Source organism: Neovison vison, chromosome 7 (genome assembly GCF_020171115.1).
Source record: "Neovison vison isolate M4711 chromosome 7, ASM_NN_V1, whole genome shotgun sequence".
In the NCBI taxonomy this organism is placed as follows: domain Eukaryota; kingdom Metazoa; phylum Chordata; class Mammalia; order Carnivora; family Mustelidae; genus Neogale; species Neogale vison.
This window is the reverse complement of record NC_058097.1, coordinates 193210898-193234389: the sequence shown is the minus strand read 5'-3', so window position 1 is coordinate 193234389 and position 23492 is coordinate 193210898. Positions and strand designations below refer to the sequence as shown.

At 35.7% G+C, this 23492-nt stretch overlaps 2 protein-coding genes across 2 annotated transcripts; both read right to left on the bottom strand.

Annotated features, from left to right (window-relative positions):
- Window positions 1–2237: 2237 nt before the first annotated feature.
- LOC122914436 (olfactory receptor 8J2) lies at window positions 2238–3185 on the bottom strand. The gene has a single exon (XM_044261050.1). It carries the CDS (start codon window positions 3183–3185, stop codon window positions 2238–2240), a length of 948 nt encoding a protein of 315 aa, XP_044116985.1.
- A 13924-nt stretch (window positions 3186–17109) lies between these two features.
- On the bottom strand, window positions 17110–18051 carry LOC122914434 (olfactory receptor 8K3-like). Its single transcript, XM_044261049.1, has one exon. It carries the CDS (start codon window positions 18049–18051, stop codon window positions 17110–17112), a length of 942 nt encoding a protein of 313 aa, XP_044116984.1.
- Between the last annotated feature and the right edge of the window lie 5441 nt (window positions 18052–23492).

The following is a 23492-nucleotide window of genomic DNA, read 5'->3' as shown; positions in this document are numbered from 1 at the left end:
CTGGTTTCACAAAGCACACCATATATATAGATATTTGAGGCAGAAATATGTCTCCCACCCTGTCAAAGATGCCCAGAACTGTAAACGTGGTGCCTTCCATACAAAGAGATTTGCTGATGTGGTTAAGTTAAGGACCTCCAGCTGGGAAGCCTCGTCTTGACTCTCTGGGTGGGACCAACGTAATCCCAAGAAAGAGAGGGAGGTAAGAGAGTCTTAGTCAGAAGGAGATGTGGCAGTGGCAAGTAGAGGTCAGAGTTATAGGGTTACTGTTTGGAAGGGTGTGTCAAGCAAGGGATGAAGGTTGTCTGTAGAAGCTGGAAGAGGAAAAGAAACAGACTCCTCTGGAGGAAGGAGCAAAATCTGCTGACATCTTGGTTGTAGCCCAGTGAGACTCATTTTGAAATTTTGACCTTCAGAACTGTGGGATAATAAGTTTCTGTTGTTTCAAGCCACTGAGTCAGTGGTGATTTGTTGTAGTATCAGTAGGAAACTAATACAAGTAACAACATAATTATGTTTAGAACACACATATGTAAACAAAGTTAAAAAGTGGAAAGCACTACAGTTTTCATTCTTGACTTTAATTCATTGAATAAAATACATAGGTTTGGTAGACATGCAAGGGTGAGTTTAGACATGTTGCTCCAATTCCATTCACAACTAGACTCAAAGACAATAGTTTTGTGCTGAGGAATATACTTCCCCAATTGTACGGGTATAGGCTGGTACAGCCAAATACAGCAATGGGTAAACCAGGCTAATAGAAAATAAATTATCTATACTATATACTTTAATATATTTATAAAAAAGAAAACATTTAAAATTTTAAAATTAAAAAAAAAAATTTTTAAAGATTTTATTTCCTTATTTGACACAGAGAGAGAGATCACAAGTAGTCAGAAAGGCAGGCAGAGAGAGAGGGGGGAAGCAGGCTCCCCGCTGAGCAGAGACCCAAGGTGGGACTCGATCACAGGACCGGGGACCATGACCTGAGCTGAGGGCAGAGGCTTTAATGCACTGGGCCACCCAGGTGCTGCGAAAACTTAAAAATTATTTAAGGGTAATGCTATAAAGTTATTGCTACTTCTGCCTGTGGTGAAGAGTAATGTCTGTGACACACTGTGACTTTTCTGTTTTCTACTAGATATTCTGCTTATTTAAAACTAAAGTTAAGAGTTAGTTTATGAAACTAAGTGTCACATTTCATCTGTTTGGCTTGTTTCTGACTTCCTGAGAATGTCATAATCTACTTTATTTCCAGGTATTGCCTTACCTCTCATGCCATGCCCCGTCTCCCTCATTACATTGTATGTTAGTAGCATTTTGCATACACAGATAGAAAGAGATAGAATAAAAATGAATATTTATTTATTTATTGGAGGTGGTGCCCTTGAGAATTGGTGTCACCTTAATGGCAATGACTTTTTTTTTCCCTTTTGGTCTACTAACCCTTGACTGCAAAACACTAAACAAAAATGCTAAAAGAAGTAGCATTTGCTTTATATTTTTATACCACAGATGATTAGCTCTACATAATGTTAGGGAGAAAAAGAGGATTGGAGAAAACTAATTTTATATCATATCAGGATAAATATCAACATTTTGTTTTATGTACATGTACCACACAAGAGGAATGAAAAAGTGGAATCTCCCTTCATGCATTGTCTTCTGTTTTGCTACATGGCCTATTCCCATGTTATTTAAGCATTTTTTTGGTTCAGTTTTTATTTTATCCTAAAGGTTTCTTTTTCTGTGATATAAATTTATGTGAAGTACAAGATAAAAATGGATTTTAAAAGGTAAACAAATTGAAAGATAAAATAAACAAAAAGTGAAAATAAAACCTTTTGTAGTTGAACGAAACTGATCTATGGCAAGAAAGATGACCTGATGCTTGACCAACATCCAAGGACTGGTTTTCACAAAATTTCCCCAATTTCACACTTCCTGTTCCTTGATTAGAAATTATAAAAGCCCAGTAACAAGTTGTGTTTCATTGTGAAATATGCTTATTCTGAAATTATTGTTTACTACTTATATAAGTATATTTTCTTTGGTCAACTAACACATCTTTGTATTAGCAAAATTTGGGTATTTGAGGTTGGAAAATAAAGGGTTAAGATTTTCCCATTGAAACCCATGAAATTTTTAACTATTTATTACCTCTGCATTTAACAGAGATTAGCTTTTTAGGAGCAAATGAAAACAGTTTTATGAAGACAATTGAAGCTTTAAATTTACATTAATTCGAAAGACTGACAAGGGTTATTTAGGAATCGCTTGAATGCATCCTTCACATCTTTGTTCCTTAGGCTATATATAAGGGGGTTCAGCATTGGTATCACCAGGGTGTAGAAGACAGAGGCCATTTTATCAGTATCTAAGGAGTGGTTGGTCCTTGGTTGCAAATACATGAAAAGAATTGTCCCATAGAACACAGTGACAGCCATCATGTGAGAGGCACAGGTGGAAAAGGCTTTTCGTCGGCCCTCTGAAGAACGGATCCTCAAAATGGCAAGGACAATGTTGAAGTACGATGTTAGAACAATAATCATAGAGAATATCAAATTGGTCCCTGCAGAGATAAATATTGCTGTTTCTGGAAGGTAGGTATCAGAACAGGACAATGCCAACAAAGGAACAGTATCACAGTAAAAATGGTTGATTACATTGGAAGAGCAGTATGACACAGAGAACACACAGGAGGAGACAGTCAGTGCTGTGGTCAGACTGTAGAGGTAAGTGAGGGACACCAGCAGTATGCACATCTGTGGAGAGACCACCACCATGTAGAGCAGGGGCTTGCAAATAGCCACATAACGATCATATGCCATTGCAGCCAGCATGAAAATCTCACCAACAATGAACACCAGGAACCCACCCAACTGGGCTGCACATCCATAGTAGGATATGGTTTTCTTTGTAACCAGGAAGTTTACCAGCATTTTGGGGGCAATGACAGTAGAATCACCAAGATTGATGATAGCCAAGTGCCTGAGGAAGAAGTACATGGGCGTTTGGAGCTGAGAGTCAACACTGGTGAGGGTGATGATGCCCAGGTTCCCTGCCATGGTCAGCCCATAGATCAGCAGGAAAACAAAGAAGAGTGGAATCTGGAGGTCTGGGCGATCTGAGACTCCCATGAGAATGAACTCAGTCACCAAGGTGAGATTTTCTGAGGCCATTTATTTTGTTGTTCTAATCTTTTAATGGGGAAAATTGAAGAAATTAATAGATAGTCAAATTGATTTTCCTGATAGATGCTAGGTTGTAGACTGTCTCATATAAATTGGATAATATTTTCTGGTCACAGGTAAAAGTGTCATATTTTAATCGTATTTCTCAAAATCTTAAAAAATTCAGAAATACACACTTTCTAGAGACTAATTTCATGTTAAAAGTGTTGTACAATGCTGTTTTCAATTGTGTTAGATATAATTTATATTACTTGAGTGTACAAAATCTATTATATGTATTGATATATATTTGTGTATTTTAATATACTATTGCATGAATATGTATTTACATATACACATGTATCTGTGTATGCTTCCAGTGATAAAAGATAGCTCTGTATAAGAAATTGATGAGCCAGAGTGACCTCCAGTGACTTTCATTTATTTTCTCCTTAGCTGTCACTGGCTTTCTCTTTAGTCCATACCTTGTCATCATCCTTGGGAATTCTATATTCCTGTCAAAAATGCTTTGACTCTGATAGTTTTTGTTTTTTTTTTCTTTCCCTATCAGTTTCTACCATACCACACTGATTCAGCTGTTCACTGATGGACTATACCTCAGTAGTCCTCCTTCTTAGTGTTATTCAGAAGCTGATTTTTTAAAGTAACCACATTTCTTGGCCAAATAAACTAGTCTTTTTGATCGCTCTGATCTTTACCTGTTCAGAAACATCTCTATTATTATGTTCTGGAAGCCATTTCTTTTTTTCAATCAAATCTTCTTTCCTTTAAATTGTTTAATTCCTGTTTGGATGTTTAAAAGAAATATTACTTGCAGTTTTGATTTGCTCAAATTTGATTACTTTGTTTTTCTTCTATAGAGAAATGATTGGAGAGAAGTGCTAATATATTCATTATTTACTATACTTTAGGCCCAGAACAATGTTAGCCATTTCAAAATAATGATCTCATTATTCTGCAGGAATGTCCAAGAGGACATGGAATTATTTTTATGTCTGATAAGACAGTTGTGGCTCAATGAGATTGTCATGCAAAGCATCTGTAGAATATTGATTGTTGCTGTAGTTTTATGGTTTTGCTTTATGTGTTTTGTTTGCTTGTTTGTTTGGTCACTTGGTTGGCTGGAAGTTAGGCCACCAGTTACTAGCTGTGGGATTTTTATCAAGTGTTTATATTCTTGTGTGAATATAATGAGATACTACACAAACATGGGTTAGTACAGAGCCTGATAACAGTATGATATTTGGTGCCAGCAGTTCTTGTTATTAGCACATTTTGAACAATTTTCTAATGTGGTGTCCTATTTGTATCCCACTAACTCATTCTACCTCACTGAAGAGTTTCATAGTTAAAATGGAAATAACAGGTGAACTAAAATGTTGTATATCCAAGCAACTGGGACACATGATATCTAGGTATATATTTAACAAGGAGACAAACCATAAGTGACTCTTAATCTCACGAAACAAACTGTGGGTTGCTGGGGGGAGGGGGGTTGGGAGAAGGGGAGTAGGGTTATGGACATTGGGGAGGGTATGTGCTTTGGGGTAAATTGGAAGGGGAGATGAACCATGAGAGACTATGGACTCTGAAAAACAATCTGAGGGGTTTGCAGTGGCGGGGGGGTGGGTGGTTGGGGTACCAGGTGGTGGGTATTATAGAGGGCACAGCTTGCATGGAGCACTGGGTGTGGTGAAAAAATAATGAATACTGTTTTTCTGAAAATAAATAAATTGAAGAAAAAAAAAAAAGAATCAGGCTGGGGGCTTTCTTAAATCTGTGGTGTTTGTTGAATTAATGATACTTTATTCCATACATCTAATATACGTCTGATGAGGTTATATGACTGTGTGGCACTAGATATTTCATATCTCTTTTCTCCTGCCACCATATCTGTAAGAAATACACAGATGAGTTTAAGGTGGAAAACACAGAGGTGACACTCACTTTAAATAAAACATTTCCTGTTTGTTTGCTTCTTAAGGAGTTCAGTGCATGGTTCACCCTGAGATATAATTCACTCAATAATTATATCTTTAATTTATCAAAGCAAAAAAAAACCACACACACAAAAATGTCATTGTAGATGTGTACTATGAATTTCTGCAATTAGCTTTTAGATAGAAATATTTGCATAGATCATTACCACTTATTAATTCCTTTTTTTAAAGAAAATATTACTGGGGCGCCTGGGTGGCACAGTGGTTAAGCCTCTGCCTTCAGCTCAGGTCATGATCCCAGGATCCTGGGATCGAGTCCCACATCGGGCTCCCTGCTCAGCAGGGAAGCCTGCTCCCCCCTCTCTCTCTGCCTGCCTCTCTGCCTACTTGTGATCTCTGTCTGTCAATTAAATAAATAAAATCTTTAAAAAAAAATTACCAATGACAATGTTAGGATTGTGTTTTATTTTGGTAAGCATATATCACTGAAATGAAGTATTTTTCTCCTATTTCTTCCAAAAGGTTTCTGATTTAATTATTTTTTGTAAAGTTATGTTAGTTTTTGACACAACTTATTTTAAGTTTGTTGCTGAAAAGGAATATTTTATAAGTCTGCCCAAATACTAGCATGTCAGGGAAAGAACTTTAAAAATTTACCTAATGTTCATCATTTATATTACAATTAAGTAGAGAAATCATACTGCAATTTTTTTTAAATAGCTACTGAAATGATTTCAAGAAATCTTCTATTGGTTCCTAACTGTACAATTTGTCTTAAAATTATTTACACCTGAGTTGTTTTGGGGACAAACAACACCTTGACAGGAGCTGTCAGTGTCCACCAGCATCTCAAAGCCTGCCAGCTGACATTAGGGAACCTTTCTCTCCATCATAGAGTTTGTCACTCTGGGCAATGTGAACATCCAGAAGGGGAGAAACTTATTTTTCTTGATGTTTAACAATTTAGTAGGTCCATCTTGGAGAAAAATCAGGTATTTCAAATTACTTAAGAAGCTTCCTGTCTGGTATAGAGGGCCTTCTAAAACATCAGTCTGCTTGCTCTAGGGCAGAAAAATTCCTCTTTATCCTAAGGTGAGATAGAATCCTCTTAAGGACTCTTCATTTCTCTTTAGAAATGTTCACACTGTTTAACAGCAGGGGTGCTGGGGACCGTGCTTTGAGTCATTTCTCTGTCCCTTCCACTGAGGCTTCAGAGAACAGGGAGTTAAGTCCCCAGTCAGTCCTGAGTCTGATTTGAATCCATAAAGTTCCCAAGATACATGGTCTTCACATCCAGGGTGAGTACTAAGTAAATGGTTGGGGTGAACCTACCTGTCCAGAGATCTGCTGAGACCCACTGTGAAGGTTCTGCAGGAGGCACGCTGAAGAAATTTATCTGTGTCTGATGTCCCTGAAGACCTGCACACGGGAATAAGCTTGTTTATGGATCCAGGCCCCACGCATGAAAACAGGAATTCCCAGATAAAGTTCTGGTTCCTCAGGGAGAGAAAGACCAATTATGCAAGTCTCCACACAGGAATTGCACCCAGCGAGTGAAAATGTTGGGCCAGCCTAGGCATTTGCTTAGATGATCCTATTGAGTAACAATCTCGTGCAATGATTCCACCCTTTGGGTGTTTGTTTCTTTTGAACTGTCCCCTCTGGTGGTTGGGAAGTGTGGCTGCTGGCCCTGGGGTGGAGAAAATCCAACAATTAGAAGCCCAGGATTGTGGCTCCAGTGTTCCATTTTACTGTGCATGTTGGGAATAGAACTGAAGGCAAAGCCTCCATTCTAGTCAAGAACAAGCCCTGGTGTATCTGTCATAATATTCAGATGACAGAGCATAAATTCAAAATGTGCATGGTTGCGAGAATACTAAACGTCAGTTATGTTAGAGGCTTTCAGAAGGTACCCATCAGGGGCGCCTGGGTGGCTCAGTGGGTTAAAGCCTCTGCCTTTGGCTCAGGTCATGGCCCCAGGGTCCTGGGATCAAGCTCTGTGTCTGGCTCTCTGCTCAGTGGGGAGCCTGCTTCCTCCTCTCTCTCTGCCTGCCTCTCTGCCTACTTGTGATCCCTCTCTGTCAAATAAATAAATTCTTAGGAAAAAAAAAAAAAAAGAAGGCACCCATCATATGCCTGATCTTGTTGCTGTTTTTTTTAATTAAACTTATTTAATGGAGAATACATTCTTCATATAATCTTGTGATCTTTCCTCAAGCATGTACAAATATAATGATTTAATATTCACAGTATTTTTATATTGCTCTTGTGCAAGATTTTCTAGTCTGTAAGCTTTATAAATAAAAAGGGCATGTCTAAATAGTTTGTATTAATGCCTTCTAAAATAATACCCAGGAAAGAGTAGCTGTTCAAAAGATATTTGCTGATTTACTGACTGATGCAATGAATGATGAATAAGTGAATGAGTGAATATAATATCCATCTTAAAATTCTGAGATAAAGTATGAGGTTTTATTTTCAGCTCTGCCATCTATCATTAATGTGATTTTAACTTTGATACAGAAGCAATGATAGAGGCACCTGAGTGGTTCAGTGGGTTAAAGCCTCTGCCTTTGGCTCAAGTCATGATCCCAAGGTCCTGGAATCGAGCCCCAAATCGGGCTCTCTGCTCAGCAGGGAGCTTGCTTCCCCCTCTCTATCTGCTTGCTTCTCTGCCTATTTGTGATCTTTCTGTCAAATAAAGAAATAATCTTAAAAAATAAATAAATAAAAACCCTGACAACTTGCATATCATTCTCTAGAATATTCACTGCTTGAGGGCAGGACACACTGTTCCTTCTTCATCTTGGTGTTCCTAATATCTAACATAGGTGTAGCACATTCTAGGCTCTACCATTTTTGAAGTAACAGTCAAATTGTGGACCAGAAAGAGGAAATAACAAAGATATTGACACATCTTAAGTTACACATGAGAATGAATTGAAATCCTTGAGGTCCTTTCCAAAGTCCAAGTATCCACAGGAAGATTGTGTTGTTGCCTCCTCTGAAATGTCATTTGTAGGTTGTCTGTCATGTTCCTGAAGTTAATCTGTACCCTGGTTAGTCAAAAGGAGTTCAACCCCTCATCAGCTCTTCTAACTTCTCTATTTAGTGTTCCCACAATGTCATATAATTAAAAAAAAAATATTATCTTTACACTTTCCATTATTATTGATGATTTATATTATAATTTGGTCTCTCATTTGAAACTTATTTATTGTACAAGATATATTTTTCCTTCCTAAGTTCTGAGTATGCTATATAATAAACTTGGTTTAAGTTTCTTCAAATTTATCTGCTTTGGTTAAGCAGATAAATTTAACCAAAGCAGATAAATTTGAAGAAAAGATATGACCATCCTGGATCAAAAATATCATCTTTCAAAGCATTTGTAAGAAACACATACATGTCTACATACATATATATACACACACGTGTATAAATGTGTAGAAAATGATATTACAGGCACCATATTTCCATCCCCACCTTAAGAATACTTTTGTCACATAACATTCATTATTTTAAGGTAATATATTTATTACATATAAATCGAATATGTACTAATTCTTTTTCCCCATTCCCATTCCCTCCACCCTGTCTAGAGGCATTAACTACAAATTATATACAAAGTTTTTCTGGTTTTCCATATCTTTTCACTTATTTTTTATTTTGTAAAGAAAAAAAATATGATCTACACTTTGAACAATATTTGACCAATATTAAGGCATAAAATACAGTAATAGTGATTATAAGCACAATGTTTTATAAAAAATCACTACAACTCAATCATCTTGCATAACTAAAACTTTATATCTACTGCTTATCAACTATTTCCCTTTTCCCCCAGCCTCTAACAGCCACCATTCTACTCTTGGATTCTATGTGTTTATTTTTTATATCTCATACAGACGGCATTATGCTGTATTTCTTCCTTTGTGACTAGCTTATTTCATTTAGTATAATGTCAAGTTCATCCATACTATCTTCTTTTTTTTTTTCCTAAGATTTTGTTTATCTATTTGACAGAGAGAGAGCACGAGCAGGAGGGATGAGCAGAGGGAGAAGCAGAGGGAGATGCAGGCTTCCAGCTAAACAAGGAGCCTGAAGTGGGGCTTATTCCCAGGACCTTGGAATCATGACCTCTGAGACAAAGGCAGATGATTAACCAACTGAGCCACCCAGGCATCCCTATATGGTCTTCTTTAAAAAATTAAATGCATTTACTGTTATATTTTGGGTACAAAAATTATACATATTGTTACGAGTTATGTGGATTTAAAGTTTATATGAGGATTCATGTTATCTTATTTTGTAATTATAAATAAAAATTTGTAAATATATATGTAATTTGATTTATATGTATTCATGATTATAAATTTTGTCTACTATATGTAATAATTGTCTTTTAATTTTGCTTTGACATAATTTATTTTATAATGTTTTATATTTGGTGTACTCACATTAGTTTGTATTTGCAAAAAAACCAAACTTTAAAAAAATTAATCAATGATGAGAATTCTTCTCATTTTAAATGTTCTGAAAATATTAATGATGTAACTATGTGTTTTCCTAAGTTAAAATATAATTGTTTTTCATAATAAATATTACATAGGAATACAATTGACTTTACATAGTCACATTAGCCAGGTTTTGATTTGTTTTTACCATAAAAATGCTTTTATTTTTTAATAAAGTTGAACCTCTTTTTACACTCTTTCATCTTTCTATTAATCCCGGCCCTGAACCTAACTTCTAGAGATAGATGAGTGTTTCAGTGGTATTCAACTGGGGAAGTTTTGTTTTCCAACTGGGGAACATTTGGCATTGTTTTAGGTATTTTGATTGTTATAACTTGAGGAAGTGTGCTACTGGCATATCATGGTTAGAGTCCAGTGATCCTATTAATTATCCTAATGCTTTAGGTCTGCTCCCCACCCAAATAAGAATTGTCTACCCCAAAATATTAATAGGGCCAAAGCTGGAAAACTAGGTAGGTGATAGATAGATGATAGATAGGGAGATACCTGAGCTAGTAGATAGATACATAGTTATGTGGATACATAGAGAAGAAAAAATTTTAATAAATGATAAATACTTTAGATGGAAAGGTAATTAAAAATTTTTTATTTGTTGTTATATACTGACAATTACATAATTATATTTACCAAATTTAAATCACATAATATAATATGTTAATTATGTCCAAAAAATTTAAAAACTGGAATGCCAATGATCAATGGAAACATCTATTTATTTATTTATTTATTCCTTTATTTATTTAAGAGTTTATTTATTTATTTATCAGAGAGTGTGAGAGAGAGAGAGGGCACAAATGGGCAGAACAGCAGGCAGAGGGAGAGGGAGAAGCAGGCTTCCCCCTGAGCAGGGAGCCCAATGTGGGACTGGATCCCGGGATCCTGGGATCATGACCAGATCTGAAGGCAGATGCTTAACAGACTGAGCCACTCTGGCGTCCCTATGGAAACACTGAAAATGACTATGGTAAAGCATGGTCCTGTGAGACCCCTTATGCCCTTATGTGGTAGGATGAAACAGTTAACACACTTGACTGTTACACAATAGAGGCATGTAAGTAGGAAACTTTAACAGACTCTAGTAGAGATTATTTGTCTTTGTATAGAGAAATCTCCCAGGAAATATACAGAGGTAGATAGAGCCACTGCTATACTGACAATGGTGGTATATACAAAGGAATACTTTGAGCAAATGATGTAAATTATCTTATTCTCTTTTCCCATAGGAGCAAAATCAATTTTTTTCCAGCATTGCTGGGAAAGATAAATGAGAATTAAGTGCTTCAGTGTGTTTATGATACCTGGACACAGTTCTCAAATATAATGCATAGTAGTGTTTTCTTGTGGGTGTTTGTTTTTGTTTTTTTAAGTGGTGAAAGTATGTTGTCTGAAATAAATTATCTTCACACATGTACACACGTAAATTCTTTTTGTTCAATTTAACTTCTTTTCAGGGTTCTCATGATAAAAATAGATCAAGTAGTGTGTTACCCAAGTAATTGTCCCCAATCCCTTCACCCCGTCATGTTCCAACTCCATGACTAAAATTGGGCATCCATGTGTTGTTCTTTTGGAGAACTTACTTCTATCTTCCTTAAAATATTTAATAAAATTTTACCTAAAACCAAACTATTTCTTCCTCCCCAGGCGCATTTTCCTTAGAACTGACATACACCAAGTTGCTTGTAACACATCAGGTATATATCGTACAACTGGAATCTCGGATAATACAAGGAAACTGGAACAATCTGAGGTCATTGGAATTGGTTTTATGACAAAACTTCATAAAAATTCTCTTTGGAAAAAGAGATCCTCTACTTTATAGAAAAATAATGTGTTTTAAAGTTGCTATATTATGTAACAGATTACTGGCAAAGTGAAACACACAGATAATTTAAAGAGATAGACATATACATATAGGTTTATAGATTCTGGGGTGTTATAACTCGTTCTGCACACTATGGCCACAAGAATCTCCTATATACTATGAGAATAACCTATAATATGCACAAACATGAATATAGTGAAATAAAAAAAATATAAATATCCCTAATAAACTATCACTTAAAAATATCAGAATAGAATGAGGATGACAGGCTAAAGTAAAAGAATTAATGGATCAAAAAAGTTTATCAGTGATTCTCTAGAAGGAGAAAGAAGGTAGGAAAGAAATAGGAAGGGAAGGAGAGAGGGAGAAAAATATTATGTTGAGAGTATATTGAAACTACAGATCAATCCAAAGGTATTTGACATTGTCACAATTTCTATTCCATGGACATATTTGGTTTCAATTTTCATTGGTTTGTTTCTTTGAAATGCCTTTTTAAATTATATATATGTTACTGAAGACTTAGATATTTTTGTTAGATCTATTCATAAAGTAGGGTTTTTTATTGGTTTTATAGATGTTACCCTCCTTCAATTTTATTTTTTAATTGTTGTGTGTGTGATATGGAATTAAGGTTGACTTTTCTAAATTCATCTTGTATCCAGCAAACTTCCTAAATTTGCTTATTATTTTTAATAAATTATTAGTAGATGTTTCCTATGTAGTTAATCATAAAATTTACTTAAAAGTTTTTTTAATGGCAGTGTGTGTTTCTTATTTTTATACTTTTTATTCTTATTTTTATTTACACTTTTTATTCTTATTTTTATACTTCTTATTCTCTATCATGTCAAACCAGCTATAATATCTAATACACACTGAATATAACTGGTGAGAATGGGTCTCCTAGTCCTGGCCAATTTCAGAAGGAAAGTGTTCAGTGTTTTAGTTTTACATCACACATTATCTGTAGGTTCTTAACTGTAATAATATGTATTCCTTATTATAAAATCATAGAAGTATTTTCACTGCCTTAAATATCTCTGTATCCAATTTTTTTTAATTGTCCCTCTCTGAAGAATTTTTATAGATATTGTTTACAAACCCTAGTTTCTTCTGTTCTGCTCAGCTGGGCAGTTTATTACAAATAGGTGTTGAATTTTATAATAAATGTATTTGCTTTCTTTTTTTTTCATATTTGCTTTCTTTTAACCTATAAGGATGTCACTTTCTGTGATTTAGGTGATGGGTTTTCAAATGGGAACTCAGCCTTGCATTCTTGCCTTTGAACAATACTCCTCTACTGTATCACAAATTCCAAACAAAATGGGTAACTTATATGAAATACCGAATGAGCACAGTTCAACCTCATATACTGGTGTTGATGAAGTTCTAGACTATAAGTGAGGTTCAGTTGGGTGAGGTCCAGAGCCGATGACCAAGAAAGAATTCTTGAGACATCTTTGGTGCAAAATGGTGTTTAATTAAGGCACAGGGGACAGGACCCGTGGGCAGGAAGAGCTCTGCTCTGGGGTTACAAGGGGTTATGTAGGATAGGGTTGGGGGAAGTAAGGAAAAGGGAGGTTTCAATAGACTTTCATTTGCTAAAGGGGACCTACAAGATACTGGATACCAGAGTCCTTGCCATTGCCAAGGTCGTTTTGCAATCTAGCAAGGTATTAACATTTAAGATGGGTGAGAGATTCCTAAAGAATGTCATATGTCCCACCCAGGAGTGGGGTTAGGGGAAGGTTGGAGGGTGTCACTTTTTGCTTTGTCCTCAGCCAGCCTTCTGTTCCCTCATCAGTGTGATGTCAGGAAAGCCTGGACCCTTTCCCTTAAGATATGCATTCATTCCCCCACTTCCTTGGCCTTCTTTGTTTATTCCAAGTCCTGGATGTATTTTACTTTTCTTCAAGAAACTTTGTGGGTTTTAGCTCACATTTATATTCACAATACATCTCAATTAATGTTTGCATATGATGCAAACAAGGTTTATGTTTTACTTAATTCAACAAGGTCAGTTTGCTGAGAAGCTCTCCTTTCCCCATGACACTACAGCAGGACTTTTGTTTTAAGTCAGCTTGATGGGGTTTTGGAATATAGGGGTGAGGTCCAGCGCCGAGGACCAAGAAATCATTCTGGAGGAACCTTTGGTCCAAAATGATGGTTTATTAAAGCACAGGGACAGAACTGTTGGGCCGAAGGAGCTGCTGCCCAGAGTTGTGAGGAGTGACCAGTTGTGGCCAATTATGTGCTACCAGGATGGGGGAGGTATGGAAAAAGGGAGGTCTCAAAAGGGCTTTCGTGTTAAAGAAGAGAGTCCTTGCCATTGCCAAGTTAAGCAGGGTCGTTTATCCTTCTAGTAAGATATTAACATTAAGGTAGTTGGGAACTTCTTGGAGGAAAATTACACTCTGCCCCCTTCAAGTGTCTGTCAAGGTTATAAGAGCATTTAGTTGTATCCCTTTCCTTTTGGAAGTTTGTTTATTGATAAAAATGCTTTGTTCTTATAGATTGCTAAAATATTTATAAACTGAGGGAGACTCAGGTCTTGCAGATTTGTAATATCTAGGTTAACGATTTGTTTTTCCTTTAGGGCAGCCAGGAGTGGTTGAGGAATGTCACATGTATTCTATGAGAAAGGGGTTGTGGGGTGTCAGCTTCACCTTCTCCTCAGTTCAGTTTGCCTTGTGTTCCCTCACCAAAGTGAACTTACACATATGAGTCTATTTGGGGACTTTGTTTTTATATGCTTTATTGGCATCTCTATCCATATGTGCACGAATGCTATGTTTAAAAAGAAAACCTAGCTTTATGAAAGGAATTTATGCCCGTTATTAAATTCTTATAGGATATTGCCCTGGCCAATTTAGATCTTTTGCATTTCCATATAAATTCAGATATCAACTTAAATATTTAAAAATCCTATTGGGATTGATCAACTTTGCATTGTATTTCATGTCAACTATTAATAGATTTTTAAGAGTTACCTTTATATTTTGCACATGAATCCCTTTCAGCTCTCTGTCTGATTCTGTAGGTCTGATAAAGGCATCCTCTCCCAATATGAGAGTTTCCTTTCCACAGTATTAATTTTGATAAGCAGAATTTCCATATAAAACTCAATCATTTTAAATCTTAGACACCTGTTGTTTTGTGTGTTCTGTTTAAAATGTTGTACATATTTCTATATCACAAAGATGTCCCACTATGATCTCCTTTCAAATGTTTGTTGTTTTTCACGTATAGATTGTTAATCCAAGTAGAATTGATTTTGCATAGGTCCTGGGTATGTGTCCAGATTCTTCTTCTTTTTTTTTTTTCCCTCAAAATAGTATATTAATTACCTAATAGCATTTATTGTAAAGATCATTCTTTCTTTTTTCAGGAAATATTGATATACAATATATATGTGGATCTCTTTCTGAAGTCACCATTCTATTCCATTGATCAATTAGTCTGATTTCTGGAAAATAGTTTCCTTCTTTTTTTTTTTTTTATTGGAGTGCAGTTGACACACAATGTTACATTAGTTTCAGATGCACAACATAGTGAATCAACGTATTTATAGTTTATGTTATGCTCAATGCAAGTGTAGCTGCCACCTGCCACCATTCAATGCTATTAAAATACAATCAGCTATATTTCCTATGCTGCGGCTTTTGTTCCTTTAACTCACTCGTTCCAAAACTGAAAGTCTGTATCTTCCACTCCTCCTCACCCATTTTTTCTCATCTCTGTACTACCCTCCCTCTGGCAACCATTAGTTTGTTCTCAGTATTCATGGGTTCATTTCTGCTTTTTGTTTAATTGTTTCATTTTCTATATTCCATATATAAGTGAATTCATGTAGTATTTGTATTTTTGTCTGTTTCACTTTCCATAATACGATCTATGTCATCCATGTTGTCACAAATGGCAAGAACTCATTCTTTTATATAGTCGAATAATACTTCACACATATATATGTACTTATATATATTCTACATTTTAAAAAATAATTTTATTTATTTATTTGACAGAGAGAGAGAGACCACAAGTAGGCAGAGAGGCAGACAGAGAGACAGTAGGAAGAAGGCTCCCTGCTGAACAGAGAGCCTGATGTGGGGTTTGATCCCAGGACCTTGAGATCATGACCTGACCCAAAGGCAGAGGCTTAACCCACAGAATCACCCAGGCACCCCTATATTCCGCATTTTTATCCATTCTTCTATCAGTGGCTACTTAGGCTGCTTCTCTATCTAGGCTACTGTAAATAATCTTTCAAGGAACATAAAGGTGCATATATCTTTTTGAATTCATATTTTCATGTTCTGTGGGAAAATACCCAGTAGTGAAATTACTGGATCATATGGTATTTCTATCTTTAATTTTTAAAGGAAACTCCATACTGTTTCAACAGTGGTTATGCCACTTGCAGCAATGTTTTCTTAAGTACTTTAGCTTTGTAATAGGTCATGAAATCTGGTGGTGTAACTTTTGCAAATTTATACTCTTTCTCCAAGACTGTCTTTAACTTTTTGGGATTTCTTCTTTCCTACTAGATTTTACAATCAACTTCCATCATCCTGAAAGACAGAAAAACAAAGAAGGAATGAAGAAAGGAAGAATTATTTACAAAAAAAATTAAGACAATTTAAAAAATAATTTTAAAAACAATCTAGCTTTATTAAAGGATTGATATCTGTTTTAGAATATGTCTGTGTTCTTTCTTCTAAGATATTATGGATCCTTTTGTATGGTATATGCCACAGTATGTCTTCCTTAATATCAGCAATGTTTTGATAGTTTCTAAGAAGAAAATCATGCAAATCCTTCATTACAATTTTCCCTAAGTATTATACAGTTTTTATTTCCAGTATAATAGATAGCTTAATATTAAATTTTTGCCTGGCTTTTGCTAGCATATAGGAAAAACAAACAAACAACACTGATCTTTCATATGCTGAACTTACCTATACCAATCTTACAAAAGCCACTTACTCTTTCTAATGTTTCAGCATGAAGAGTTGTTTTGAATTTTTAATGTACACAATTAGGCCTTCTGAAAATCACCACACTTCTATTTCTGCCTTCCCAAGTATATACAGGTATACAAATTATCACCTAGAAGAATCTGAGCTGCCAAACCACAAGGGGATAAAATTAAAGTATTATTAAGGCAGATATTCTTGATTATTCATTGATGTGTATATTCCCTCCATAAAAAAGCAGTAAGAGCCATCTTCCCTGTGCCATATGTCAGTGGGATGGGCATATTTTTTTAATATTAAATACAAAATGTCTTTTTAAAAAGACTATCTAAGCAGAGATGTTTTTTAAATAAAATAAAACTTGTCTTTGATTGTCACCCAAGTACTTGGCAATGTGAGAGTTAGTCTCTTACTGAAGCATTTACTCTTACTCTTTCCTCTTACTCTTTACCTCTTACTGAAACCAAAGTTGATAGCAGAAGGATGATCACTATTGAAACACCTATAAGTTGAAAACAGGAAAAAATATTTCTAGTTTTCTATGACTCTTACACATTACTGCTTCCTAAGCCCTGTGACATATAGACAGTAGTCTATAACTTAATTTATTGTATACATAGTTTATAGTGAATTCTATATAAGTAGTTTGTGCCATTTTTTCCATATCCTATGCAGGGCACATTTTACCTCTTTGTTCCTCAGGCTGTAGATCATGGGATTCAGCATAGGTATAATCAAAGTGTAAAATTCAGAGGCAATTTTATCTGTATCAAAGGAATGATTGGATTGGGGCTGCAAATACATGAAGAATAGAGTGGTGTATAATACAAGGACCACTGTCAGGTGAGATCCACAGGTGGAGAAGGTCTTGTGCCTGCCCTCCGCAGAGTTCATTCTAACAATGGCCATTAGGATCAGGATGTAGGACACAAGCACTATCAGAAGAGATGAAGCCAAATTAAACGCTGAAAAGATCAGTATTATCAACTCAATATCATGTGAGCTTGAGCAAAGCAAAGTTAACAAGGGAAGACTATCACAGTAAAAATGTCTAATGACATTATGGCCACAGAAGGATGATGTGAAAATCTTTTCGGTGACTATCACAGAAAGAAAAGCACTGTAGACATAAGGGATGATTACCAGCATCCAGCACACCCTTTGCGACATAACAATTGTGTAGAGCAGAGGGTTACAGATGGCCACATAGCGGTCATAGGCCATTGCAGACAGAATGAAAAGCTCACTGATGATGAACAAGATGAAGAAAGACAGCTGTGTGGCACACCAATTGTAGGGGATTGTATTTTGGTTAGTTACAAAATTTACCAGCATTTTGGGTCCCACAGCAGTTGAATAACCAAGATCAATGAAAGCCAGGTGTCTGAGAAAGAAGTACATGGGTGTTTGGAGCCTGGAATCCATGTTGGTGAGGATGATCATGCCCAGGTTGCCCACCACTGAGACTGTGTAGATGATGAGGAAGAGCCCAAAGAAGGGAGCCTGCAGCTCCGGATGGTCCGTGATTCCCATTAGGATGAATTCTGTTAGCGCTGTTAGATTTTGTTTGTTCATCCAGGCTGTTAAGGAAAATTGCTGTGGGAACAACCATCACAAGAGTCATTGGGTTTCAGGAGACAACGTCTGTTGACATTTTAGGAGCCAAAGTCATTGTGGTTAAGATAAATCCAATCTTTTAGATGGGTTAATTTAAAATAAGACTTACCTCCATCACTGAACCTGGAACTAATAGTATTCCCATTCCACTACCCATTTTTAATGCATGCTTGTTCCACTATGCTCTTATGAGTTTAAATATTATTTAAGGATTTTTTATGATGATACACAATTTAGCTACTATGCAGACATTTCCAACATGCCCACTCTAATGTACATAAACAAATGTTATTTTTTCTATGATAATGTATCTGAGTATTTAGCACTTTGTTCTGGAATTTTTCAGTTTTTGATCTGTGATATGTTGTACACCAGTAAGGCCTGCATCTACAAGTTATTCAATATGGAAAAGAAGAATTATCTAACATTCCTACCTTTGCTTTGACCTTACACTAATATCTCTGAAATGAAAGGTTTAATTGTGTGGTTGTATTTTCTAGCACATCTTAAGACAAGTAAAAATTATTAGAATGTATTTACTAATATACCACCTAAAATCATCCAGTAAACTCTATAAATACACTTAAGCAAGAAAGAGAACTATCACTCTAAATTAGGGGATCCTATTTCAAATGTTTTAGGTGCTGGCAAATAATACTGCATGAAGTACATGAATGAAAGAGTAATAGGGAGTAAAGAGAAGGAGATAAGGCGTGATTCATTGTAAGTACTTAATTTTATTCATTTAAATGACATGGAGCAAGGGACATGATTATGTGATCTAAATAAAGCCAACTGGATACAGCACAGAGACAAATGGAGGTCATTTACTATATTTTACTTTTATTATTATTCTTAACACTTTGTGTCATCTTCAATCAAGTCTACATAAATGTTCTGTGTCAATACATTTTATTTCAGGTTTGCACCTTATAGATCTCTACTTTTCTAACTCCTTTCTCCTTCAGATTGTTTTTAAAGACAGGTGCTTCCAAACTTTCATAGAAAATAAAAATCAGGGATGCCTGTGTGGCTCAGTTGGTTAAACAGCTGCTTTTACTCAGGTCATGATCCTAAGGTCCTGGGATCAAGTCCCACACCAGGCTCCTTGCTCAGCAGGAAGCTTGCTTCTCCCTCTGCCTGCTGCTTCCCTTGCTTGTGCTCTCTCTCTCTCTGACAAATAAATAAATAAAATCTTTAAAAAAAGCACCCATATTATTTTACCAACTACTCCAGATTGAAAAAATGTGAACCCCACTGCAACTCATCCTTAGAAGATAAAATCATGATTTAAAAAAGAAAGATACACTAATAAAAGAGACACAAAACATATTCAGGCTTATAAGTTCATTATATCTATATCTATATATCTGCTTTTTCTCATATATATGCCATAAACAATATTAATATGTCATTGATATTAAATTTCATAGAATATAAGAACTATAGGACAGTTGTTTAAGCTGTGTTGATCACTTATTTGTCTGGGTGGTTTAATTTTGGAAAATTATAATTAGAATTCATATTACCACAATGAGTTAGAAAAAATTGAGCATTTGAACAGATGAAAAATTAATACCAATTAGAATGGATAAAAGCAATAAAAATTAAGACTAAAAGGGAGATGCCATGATGATAGACTACCTAATAAAAACTACACTGTACCTACTCTTAAAAGGTAAAAAGTTAACAATTTGGGGGGAAATATTATAGAAATCCTAAACAAACTGGCAGAAATACTATGTTCCCAGATACTACATTTAGTGTTATAAAAATGTCAATTTGCTAAAATTAGTCATATTTGTACAATGCTTTTATGATCAAAATCTCACTAAGGGAATGTAGAAGTTGACAGTGATTAAAAATGTATCTTAAAAAAATGAAAATTATAGGGTGCCTAGGTGGGGTTCTTCTGAAACTCTGGAGTTCTTCTGAAACTCAGTAAAGTAAATATTTATGTGGCCCTCCTCGCACCAGTCCTGCCCAAGCACTGCCTGGAAAGAAACAAGGAAAGTGAGCATCAAACCTGACTCCTATCAGATGGAAGCAGAAACTCCAGAGCTGTACTAGGACCAGGGGGATGGCCATGGAGTCCAAGGATGTCCTCTTATGCAAATGAGAACACTCAACCTCAACTCAATATTCTATAACGTTTTGTAAATAGCCTCAACTGAGATAAACAGGTTGGTCATGTTGAGAACATTGCACACATATTAAAAGGAGGGAGAAAGACAGAGAGGGAAAGGAAGAGGATTCTAAGTTGAGCTTGTAAAAATGCTTACTCCCACTTCATGATGTGTATTGTCTAAAATCTCATTATAAATGTAGAAATAATAACAAATAGAAATGAGGTCCCTTACCACCTTCAAAGAATATACTCATAGTGGTAAACATATATCGTTATGCCAGAAAACCTAGTTATGAAGAGAGATGATTTACATGCATGATGTATTGTACTGAGTCTGGCTTTGGTGATTATACTCATATCAGTCACTTAAATGGAAGACAGGGATCCAAAATCATCATTGCAGCTGATGTAGTAATCAATATAATCAATGCCATCTATTCACCTTAAGTGAAGACTGTCTTCTCGTTCCTCTGTGTGATTATTAGACCTGAATGCTGTCAGAAGAATTTATGAACATTTCCTCCCTTTGAGACACTCCCCTGAGAGTGTGAACACAATTCTTGGTTATTCCCAAAGCATCTGAGAGCAAGAAATGATGCCACTGGTCTTTGCTAATTGTTCAGAGTAACTGATTTCCCAATTGTGGAAATATATATATATATATATATATATATATATATATATATTCAACTTTTTTTAAGTTATTTTCATTGTATTCACTCAAATATCTGGATCTAAGTAGATCATTTCTCTGATACATAGTATAATCATCTGTGAATTATATAAAATTTCAGTGTTTTCCACAATGACCTCTTCCATATTTTAAATCTGAGAATAAAGACAAAAAACCTATTACACATGACCTATAGTGTGTTAAAAATTCAGGAATATTTTCACTAACTGTCATAAAATATCCTCAAGAAAACCAGTTATTTTCAAATAAATATTTTCATTAACTGCAAAAAAAAAGTTAAGAAGGAATAAAAATTATGGATATGTGTATAATGTTAGTTTGCTTTCTTTTTTTTTACTTAAGGGAGTAAACTGAGTAAATGAACCCTAACACAACATCCCATGTGCCTGCTCATCATAATTCCACACATGTAGCTCCTCCACAAAAGTTGATAAAGGTTCTTAAAAAGAATTACAGCTTTATAAAGTGAGCATAATGTATACTTTGAAGTGCACACACAGGGTGTTATATAACTAATTCTACTCCAAGATTCTCCCTCAACTACATGTTTTTGAATTTTATTTTTTACTTATACGTCAATATTTTGCTGGTCTCTGTTTAATAAAATTGCCATAATCTGTCTCTGACCCCATGTACTATAGGTTTGCTGCCATAGTAACAGGAATTTAATTAGTTTCCAGCTTGTGACTTCTACATGCATCACTACAGTTAACGACTTGTGCATGCGGTCCCCACTGACCCATGTATGAATATGTCATAATATCTCCTGGGGCCCTGCTTTGGAATAAAATGAGCACATTCCTTTATTTACACAAATTATGTTTGTGACTTGGCGTTAAGAAGTAGATATTTTGATATTTACATTTTAGTTAACCCAAGTCATGTACATTTTGTGAGGTGAGGTAAGAGTTTGTATCAAAGATTGATGACAAATTTTTGGTAACAAAATTTTTCCAACCTAGTTGATGGTTGTTGTTTGTACAAGTACTTTTATGTACTGAAAGAGTCAAAACCAATTCTGGACAAGTGTGTAGAACAGGGAGTGACAACTGGTGGCATTATTTATTGCATGGTCTTGGGCTTTATGGGTAATAGTTCTGTTTAATAAAAGGAAAACATTTCTGTAGCTTTTAACTGAGATAGAAAAGTAAAGAGGGACAGAGAGGATGAGTAAGAGAAATGCACCAGTATTAGGTTAAGATCCAATATATATGAGGATAAAAGAAGTACAGTGGAGAATTATTTTGTGGTAGAGCAGTTAAGTTTCTCTAAGCAGAAGGAGACCTGACCTAGCATAGAAACCTCTATTTTGTCTCCTGTCACCTGTATCTGCAGTGATTTTTACTTCTTTTTTGAATGGTTTCTTTGAAAGAATTTTTTTTTCCTTTCCATGGAGGTAGCTTGTAGAAATAACCATTTGGAAAGCAGAGATGATAGATGTGCCATATGGCATGTAGACATCTGATGAAGTCTTACGGACTTGCAGGAAGATGGTATTTGCAACCAAACTTAGGTAGACTTTCAGGCGCGGGGCATGGCCAGCAATCCCTACACCAATGGACGAAAGATTACTCCAGACTTTGCTGTGAAAGTGAGGAAAAAGCAAGGGGCTTAACGTTCAGAGATGAAGAAACTTTGCTCTTCTTTGCTGTCACCTTTATTTGTGCTTCGGAATAATCGGAAGTTTTTATTACTCTCTTGAGCAAAGTGATGTGTGACAAGAAGTGTTACAGAAAATAGAAGAGTTTGATTACTGGAAAGTTACAATGTGCTGATCAGCATGTTCTGGGACTTCTGCTAAACATAACTTTAGGGGACAATGCACACATCTCTTAGTCCACAGGACAGCTGTTTGCGCTAATAAAGCTTTGGGGAAGCTTTCACCTGGCAAAGTGGTCACCCAGGCCTCAGCATTCCAAAGGCCAATGCTCTTCTCTGGAACCTTCCATTGCCCCCAGGAGCCTCCTTGTTACATTTTAGCAAGCCAGTTATTATGGATGATTTCATGCTCTACATTAATCCCAACATTAAGGGATAAGAAAATCTCCATTGGAAGCTTAAGTGTGTATAAGTGATATGTGAGCCCATATATATGTATGCATATCATTTGGAAACTTTAATCAAATACTTTCTACTTATTTCTCAAAAGGACTATGTGTATAGATTGTTTAGGACAAATCTTGTAGTTAATGTAGAGAGACTAACTAGTGTAAGCTTTTGTGACACTACTCCATTGAGTGCTAGTCAATGAGACATGAAAACTTTGGATTGCCCAGTTTCATAAAATATGCCAATATGGATATAGATATTGGAGGCAGAAATGGGTTCTCTACCCTAGCAAAGATTCCCAGAACTGTGAACATGTTGCCTTCCACATGAAGAGATTTGCTGGTGTGATTAAGTTAAGGACCTCCAGATGAGGAGGCTATCCTGTATTCTTCTGAGCTGGACCAATGTAATCCCAAGAAGGAGAGAGAGACAAGAGTCCAAGTCAGAAGCACATGTGAAAATGCAAACAGAGGTCAGAGTAGCAGGGTCACTGCTTAGAAGGGATTGCCAAGCAAAGGATGAGAGTTG